The following is a 9,155-nucleotide window of genomic DNA, read 5'->3' as shown; positions in this document are numbered from 1 at the left end:
TTATCCCGGCTTGAACACCTAAAACATAATATTTTAGTACCAAATAATAATAACATTACAGAGAATTTAAAATTAAAATAAACATAATTTATTCAATAATAATCATTTCATTCACTCATTTGAAACCCGGTAATATAGCCAAATTGGTATGCAAATACCAATATATAATAATTGGTATACATATGCAGTAAAAATATAAACCTCGTTTTGGCAGTCAGAAAATAAATCATAGCACTCAGTACTAACCGAGCCACACTCATAATTTCATCAACAAGTAAAAATGTTTACCGCCCAACAAAGTGGTCAGCTAGTCATTAATACGATATTCGAAAGAAGAAGACAGCACTGTTAAATCAGTGCTTGTTTTATATTTTACACAATGTTGTTTACTGACAATTCAAATGAACGTAATAAAATCGTAATCAAAATAAAAATACTTTGTTCAACATTGAAACATTACACTTGCTTATTGATAGTCAAACTAAGTTTCTAGTTTGACTATCACCGGTTCAAAAAAGAAACATCTTACCCTGTATATTCTACCGCCTCGAATAAAATGTATTTTAATATTGAAGAAACGTAATTTCATGATATTTTAACGTTGCAGGCACTTGAAATTACTAAATATGAAGTCGTTTCCATCTTTATGGCTTTCTACGTAAAATCAGATTTTAAGATAATCAAGAGTGTATTGTGCACTAAACACAGTTTTACGCCATATGTGTCGCATGCTTAACTTCCAATTTGATAAAAAAATAATCAGTCAGTTTTACTCATTAGAAAAAATACTGTACGTTCATTGTTCCAGGTGGCTACAAAAAAAGACTAAAACTGATAATTTTTTAATAAAAATAATACAAGTAAGTTATTTGTTGCCTTTAATAGCTCGTTTTATTTTAATGCGTTTTATTATTAACCGTCTGTTGATCGATTGTTCTATTTGATGCATTATTTATACCTTTATCGTTTTTGTTCTTCACGTAGTTGTAATAGTAAAATTTTCCAAACATATTTAGGAATACAATTCCATAAATTATAGAAAATAATTTAAAGAACAAGGAGAAGGAACATGGATAAAATAAACTATTGACACTGTGAGCTACAATGACTGCAAACTGTATCTGAAATAAATAAAATTGAATCGATAAAGAATGACGTTTCTTAATTATATTATAGTAGTTATAGTTGTAGTAAAATCAAGTAAATGTGTTACTGCTGAACATAGGCCTCCTTTCTTCTCGACTTATGGAGAATCTCATAGAAGAAACTTATTACACCATACTACTCCAATGCGGTTTACTGAATTATTGGCTTATACAATTTTTTAATATGATTACTTAATTTTTCAAATTTAATAATTTTAGAATCGATTTACCAATTGTAGTATTGTTAAATATTTTTTCCACCAAAGATATTTCTTGTATTCATCTCCTAGACCGGCAAGAAGATAGTATGTATACATAACAGCATGAACCAGAGCATTAATATACCCTACCAATACACCTTGACCCCCTGTAAAGATAAAAACATATATGAAATATATGCTTTAATTATTTTATATTTTGAAACTGTAGATTTATTAATCTAAATATTCATTGTTAACTACTTAATATTAACAAAGATTTAACTGTTTATGTTTTTAAATAAACAAAGACAGGTGTTGCATGAAAATGGTAGGGTTTTGTGCAAGCTCATGTGGTTTTGAGACGATTCGAGTGGGGAGATATCACCCACCACCAGATAATCTACCGGTAAACAGCAGTACTCGGTATTTTTGTATTTCGGTTTGAAGGGTGCGTGTGATTGTTATTACAGGCACATGGGACATAACATCTTAGTTCCCAAGGTTGGCGGCGCATTGGCGATGTAAGCGATGTTAACATTTCTTACAATGCCATTGTCTGTGGGCGTTGGTGACCACTTCGTTCGTGACGCTCGTCGTCGAAAAAGTGATTTACTTACAAAAAAAATGCATTATTTAAATTTAATATTAACACAACTTAAATTTAGTTGAGATGTATTTATTTGTAAATATTAAGAAGATTATTATTAGAATGTTTAATAGGAACCATTTTAAAAAAAAAGGTCAATCTGAAGTAATAGATTGACTAAGTTAAAAACAGTTGCACACAAATGTAGATTTGATATTGTAACCATAGATATTAACGACCTTATTTAAAAAAGCTGTTTAGTGATTGTTTTAACATTCGAAAAAAAAACAGCCTTAATAAACGTACCTTTTAAGCAACATTAATAGATAAAGCCGTAGACCTGTGGATAAATATAATAACTTCGATTACCTGGAATGAATATTAAAGCAGCCCAACTAACAGCCGGCATCAGTGTATGATGATGCATATGAAGTGAAGTAATTTGTCTGTTTGATTTTCGAAGCACAAAAAATACCGTGTCCATGAGATCGATTATTTTTACAATATAATAAACCCAGATTACTTTTGCTATCTGAAATATTAAAAATCTCATAAATATTACAATAAAAACATTTAATATAAACTTAATCTAGGTTGATTCTTGCTTTATATATTATGTACTCATAATATTACTCAAGAAAACATTAATCTTACACTACTATAAAGTATATAAAATCAACTCAAAATATACTTTATTAAAGTAGGCTTTTAAAATCACATCTAAATCGTAATTTTAAATTTCAAGATTACATTCATCATATATATTGCACATATTGAATATAAAGATGTAAATGTTAATACAAATAAATGTAAATGTATCACTGCAGAGCTGAGGCTTACTCTCCCATTTGAGGTGAAGGCTTAGTCTTAATCTGCCACGCTCATTTAATTTAGGTTGGTGGATGTGACATTTAGTTTCAAACATGCAGTAGATTCAAAAGTGCTTGCCTACATGAATAAAGTATTTCGAATTTCGTCTGTAATGTGACAATCTTTCGAAACTGTCACTCGTTCGGTTGACACGATTATGCATATTTTCTAGACAAAAAGTTCAAATACAAATGACTCAGTTACTGGATATTCCAATGGAATATAATTATTATACTCCATTTATGGATTATGCGTCAAATGACTACTTTAAACGAGATGGAAGAAAATTTATAGCTCATTTCATAAGAAAGATAATCCCTATTTATTATGTAATAAATTTCATGAAAAGTCTCAAAAAATCACCCTTAATGTGGACGGTGAATTTAAATCACCAACACCTTGGCAGTAAAAGTTGAAATCTGTGAAAAATACGTATATTGTTCCCTGTAACAATTGAAACGTGCATATGATTATTGTAGATAAATGAATCGTAATAATAGTGTATACACTCCCGTGCCTCAGAAAGCACGTACAGCCGTTGGTCCTACGCCTGAACTCTTTTCGGTCGTGTCGGATTACTGTACCATCGGATTATGATAGTTAGGGAATAGAAAGTGCACCCGTGTTTGTGCACACATTTGTGCGCTATAATATGTCCTCGCAGTTGGCTAATCTTTCTTGAGATTGGCCGCCGTGGCCGAAATCGATCTGGAGGACATAATTATTATTGTAATAAAATAAAATTGCAAGTAGTGAAATACATATTTTGTATTGTTGTACATAAATGTATATATATTATATGATATAAAAAATAAGACATTAATTAAAAAGACTATAAAATTACAATGTTGTCTATAATAAAGAAAATTACAGCGTAATGTTACTTAATTGCCATCGATCTTAGTGTTATATAAAGCATGTAAGTTTTACATAAATTCTTACCTCATAAAATAAATAGAGACTGATGAAAATTTGAAATATATTGTATATTTTGATAACGTTTTTTAATTGGTATGGTTTCCTATTTTTCATGTACCTGGGGCCCAGATATAAGCAGAAAAAATTATAACATATTAGTAAAGTAATAAGTTTTAGTGGGTTACCAGCCATGAACCAATCTTTTGTTTCTGGAACTGAAAATTAAAAAGTATAAAATCAGATTGATTTTCAAAGATGAAAATTGGTAGTTTAAAAGAGTAAATTATAAAATGTTTCACCTTACATAATGTTGAAAGAGAAGTAAGTGAAATAGGAATCATTGATAATAAAAATGAAAGTTATCCAAATTCAGTTGGAGCAAGGCTTCGTCAATACGGTTGGTGACGGATTTTTTTTGTCGTAACTCCTATTGTTTTAAACCAGTCCATGTGCGGTGGCCCGTATGGCCTAGTGGTTAGAACGCGTGAATCTTAACCGACGATCGTGGGTCCCGGGCAAGCACCACTGAATTTTCATGTGCTTAATTTGTGATTATAATTCATCTCGTGCTTGACGGTGAAGGAAAACATCGTGAGGAAACCTGCATGTGTCTAATTTCATTGAAATTATGCCACATGTGTATTCTACCAACCCGCATTGGAGCAGTGTGGTGTAATAAGCTCCAAACCTTCTCCTCAAAAGGGAGAGGAGGTCTTAGCTCAGCAGTGGGATATTAATAGGCTGTTACATGTGCGGTGTGTAGACGAGAATTATTGTGACGAAGTAGAGAGAGCGAGCTTGGTTATTATCATTTGCAATTCCTAACAGTATCCCTGCAGTAAAATCTCTAATGGAAAATGCCAGCGCAGCTAAAAGTCAAGAACAGCTTCATTAATCTCAATTTGCGTTTGGGGCACATTAAATAATATAATTAAATTATGGTAGATAAAAAAAAAACAAACATTTAATGATTTGTTACTATTGATAATTATTTTAATTCCATGACGTCAATATCATGAAACTTTTCCATTAAGTTAATTGTAAGAAAATATACACAACACATTAATCTATTGTTTTCAATTATTATAAATGTAGTTAATCGGTGGTGTAAGATATAAACAGTCATACTATTATTTTTTTTAAATCAAAATCAAAATACTTTATTCAACATAGCAGCATTACACTTACTTATTAATTGTCAAATTAGAAACTACCACCGGTTCGGAAAAGAAACATCAAACGCTAAAAAGAACCGGCGAAAGGAACTTAGCAGGTTTTTATAGTAAAATTCTATAAGCGCACGTTAAGATATCAGCCGTCTCGACACTTTTGCTATCAGTATGTGTATTTATGTGGTAAAACGCGTATGTGGATACATACTTCTGGACACTTAATGACAAAGAAAAATAAAATAATAAAAACTTGTATTTTTTTTAACTTAAATTTTACATTTGATGTTTTATCGTTGAAAATTAATTTTTTCATAGTATAGGTAAGCGGACGAGCTTATTGGCCACTCGATGGTAAGTGGTCACCAACGCCCATAGACATTGTCGTTGACCATAGATGTGTAAGATATGTTAACCATCGCTTATATCGCCAATGTGCCGCCAACCTTAAGAACTAAGATGTTATGTCCCTTGTGCCTGTAATTACACTGGCTCACTCACCCTTCAAATCAGAACACAACAGTACCAGGTACTGCTGTTTTACGGTAGAATATCTGGTAAGTGGTACCTACCCAGTCAAGCTTGCACAACACCCTACCACCAGTGAATTACCTAAGTACGTATTGCGAACATTAACATCATGAGCATACTATTTTCAAAAAGAAACAACAAAATATATTTTTTGTTTTTGATTCAAAAGTGATTTTTTGATTCGCTTAAAAAATTAAAATATAAAAGTGACAAATATTACATATAGTATACAGAGATACATTGTCATTTATTAAAAAAAAATATATTAAAATATGCTTAGATACTTACGGGTTGGGTTTTCAATGTAATAATAGAAATTATCGTACATAGATTTTGCCATGCTCGCCATTTTGTACCGTATTAAAATTTTAAAGATAGATTTTTGCACCGCGTTGTTTATTTCATTTTACTTGATTCATAGTAGTTATACTATTCCGTGCTTAATCGTCAACGGTAACAAGTTTGAATACGAAAATTGGACCGTGAGGTTGATATACATTCTTATACTAGGAATCCGCGGATAAATGGAAAATCATAAACGATTCATTTATAAGATGATTATTTAAAATAATGAATAGATGTTTTCATATGTTTTTCGTGGATTTCATATGTTTAGTCTCACTTTATAACATTCCAGCGTACATAACAAAATCTATTAATTAATTATATATAACTAAGGATTTACATTTCGACCTTTTGCATGGACTATAATAATATGTCATATATCAAATTATTGCAATATCAAACACAGTACAGTAAATGTAAGGATTTCAATTTTCCTTGCACAATTAAATAAAACAACAAAAATGATTTAATTAAACACTTGTAACTTAAACTACATATAGATTATAATTTACTCGTTGCTACAGCTTTGTGCAGGCTTAAATAAGGTCCTCCAGACTGATTTCGGCCCCGGCGGCCAATTTCAAGAGAGATTAGCCAACTGCGCAGGACATATTATAGTGCCCAAATGTGTGTGCAAACACAGGTGCACTCTCTATTCCCTAGCACTCACCATCCGATCCGACACGACCAGAAATAGAACAGGCTCAGGACTTACGGCTTTACGTGCTTTCCGAGGCACAGTACATACTTCCAACTTCTAGACTCGGGGCTGCTACTGAGAATTTTCGGACAGAAAATCCAATAACTTTTTACTGGCCCGACCTGGGAATTGAACCTAGGACCTCCAGGTCTGCGACCTTACATCAAGCCACTAGAGCAACGAGGCAATAACAATGTATGTTACCACCAAACAGCAATAATAATTATTGTTATGTTTGGTTAAAAGTGTGAGTGAGGCATACTGTTGTAACCCCCGACGATAGTGGAGCATTAATGGTAATAATGTAAGGGATAGTTATTTTTATATAGTTATATATAATATTTCAAACAATGTCAATGGTCACCAGCGGCCATAAATCAATGTCAAATGATTTTTATTTGACAAATAAAATTTCAAATATAATTTACAATCTTGAAATGGTACGGAATCAATACTCAATTTATTTTTACACTAAAATAATAAAAAAAACTTATTGTATTCCTTTAGCATATACATATTATGTAAATGAAAGGTCTTTTACATTTGAATTTTACCTTGAATTTTAGTGAGGAAATAATGGAAGTGATAAATAAGTAGTATGAATTCGTATCGATTTTGATTGGGCTGGGTGCAGATCTTTCAATTGGTTTTTTTTTTTCATTACTTTTAGGAGGATCCAAAGTCAAATATCAAAATACTATTCAAGTAGGTTTTCACAAGCACTCGTCATTTTTTAATTTTAATTTTGATATAAAGCTCTACGGAGAAGAAGAACCGACAAAAACTCAGTATTTACTCTTTTTAAATTTAATTAAATTTATATTCCATGTAATAATAATATACAATTATATTTAAATAAATATTCTGTATGAACATCACTGAATGCTAACTCCAACCTTTTCTATCATTTATATAATCCTGTACAAAATAATAAGCCTTATTTTTTTAAAAATTGTTTTTAAATTTAGCTATTGGTAAATGTAAAATAAGGAATGTATACGGAATTTTATTACAGGTAAATATCAGGAAGGATATATTAACTTTGTGAAGTCGAAAGTTTGGTATTATAATTTTATCTTTATTTTTCGCGTTTGTCATAGTTTTTATCGAAATTATCAATTTGGATTATGGATGTACATGATATTGTTGTAAATATGTTATGATGCTACTGTAAGTATTCTTACTTTACCAAAATCATCCCGAAGGGAGTCTCTAGTTCTAACATGGCAAATAGCCCGCACAGCTCGTTTTTGAAGAGTAAATACTGTTTTATGTCTGAAGCGTTACCCCAAGGTAGCATACGACGAGACATGACACTATGAAAATATCTAAAATATACCAAACGAAAAGTATCAATATAGTTAAATATCTAACCTTACTTACCGCGAATGCTGCTGAATAGTCTACTTGAGAGAACCAATGCAGAGTCCATTGAATCTTTGGATCTAAAGTAATTTCTAAAAATACTATGCTATTATTTACAGCGAGATCCCTTTTATCTAGCATCAGCTGAATATTTCATTGTTTTACATTGGGTAAAGTAACATTTTGTTTTCACAACACATTTTGTTTTTTGCAATTCAGAATCAAGTTATTAGTTGTAAGCTAATTTAGTATCAGTGATGATGCATTGTTTAAATCGTTATTTTAGTATTAAAATCGTTGTAATTAGTGTTGTTCTTGTCAACTTTAAAGAGTAATGGTGTATCATCAGCAAACAATACAATATCACAAATACCATTCAAATATCAAATCAAATTTTCAATCATTTCAATCAAAATCATCCCGAAGGGAGTCTCTAGTTCTAACATGGCAAATAGTCCTTTTTTTTATATGCCCCGGGATGGCAAATGACTCTACTCCACCTGATGGTAAGTGGTAGTAGAGTCCAAACGCGACGACGGCCAGTACAGTCGGGAAGAATGTTCTGTACTAGCCGTCCCCGCCTTGCCGGCCCGCAAGATGCCTCTTCACGCCTCGTTTGAAGGAACCCGGGTCGTAAGAGGAGGGGAACACGTGAGCTGGTAAGGAATTCCATTTTTTGGTAGTGCGACAAAGAAAGGAGTTGCCAAATTTCTTTGTGCGCGATGGAATTGATGTCACAGTTAGGCGGTGACATCGAGAAACAGCTCGCGTGGACTTAAGAAGGAAGGGGGAAGCAGGAATTAGAGAGAATAATTCCTCAGAGCACTCGCCGTGATACAGTCGATAGAAACTGCTCAGTGCTTGCTATCTCGCGACGCAATTGTAAAGGTTCAAGGGTATTTGTGACCTTTAAGTCACCAATAATGCGTACTGCACGTCGCTGCAACCGGTCCAAGGCCTCCAGTAGGTACTTAGCGGAGCCATCCCAAAGGTGCGAGCAATATTCAACGCAAGACCGTACCTGTGTTTTGTATAACAGGCACAGTTGTTGTGGCGTGAAAAAACACATCCGTGAAGCTGTTTTTATAATAGCCTCGATGTAATAATCCCTTGGACTAAGGTCGCAGCGAATGTCCATCCCCAGCATGGCGATTTTGCTTTGTATCATCAGCGGTGTGCCACAGAGGGAGGGAAGAGGGTAAAATGGTGACATTTTTTGCTGTGAGAGCGCATACCTGTGTTTTCTTGGCATTAAACTCAACAAGATTATCAGAACCCCATTTGGCGATGAGCTCTAACGTCCTATCGAGTTCAATGACAAGATTC

The 9,155-nt window shown here is 32.7% G+C and overlaps 1 protein-coding gene across 1 annotated transcript; it reads right to left on the bottom strand.

Annotated features, from left to right (window-relative positions):
- On the bottom strand, positions 1 to 5,768 carry LOC126768352 (elongation of very long chain fatty acids protein AAEL008004-like). Its single transcript, XM_050486378.1, has 7 exons — positions 5,708 to 5,768; positions 3,776 to 3,934; positions 3,165 to 3,220; positions 2,301 to 2,463; positions 1,376 to 1,512; positions 1,092 to 1,121; positions 1 to 18 (listed from the first exon to the last, which is right to left on the bottom strand). Exons 1-7 carry the CDS (start codon positions 5,766 to 5,768, stop codon positions 1 to 3), a joined length of 624 nt encoding a protein of 207 aa, XP_050342335.1.
- Between the last annotated feature and the right edge of the window lie 3,387 nt (positions 5,769 to 9,155).

The sequence above is a fragment of the Nymphalis io genome, chromosome 5 (genome assembly GCF_905147045.1).
Source record: "Nymphalis io chromosome 5, ilAglIoxx1.1, whole genome shotgun sequence".
NCBI classification, from domain to species: domain Eukaryota; kingdom Metazoa; phylum Arthropoda; class Insecta; order Lepidoptera; family Nymphalidae; genus Nymphalis; species Nymphalis io.
The sequence above is the reverse complement of the archived record's forward strand: the minus strand, read 5'-3'. Positions and strand labels throughout refer to the sequence as shown.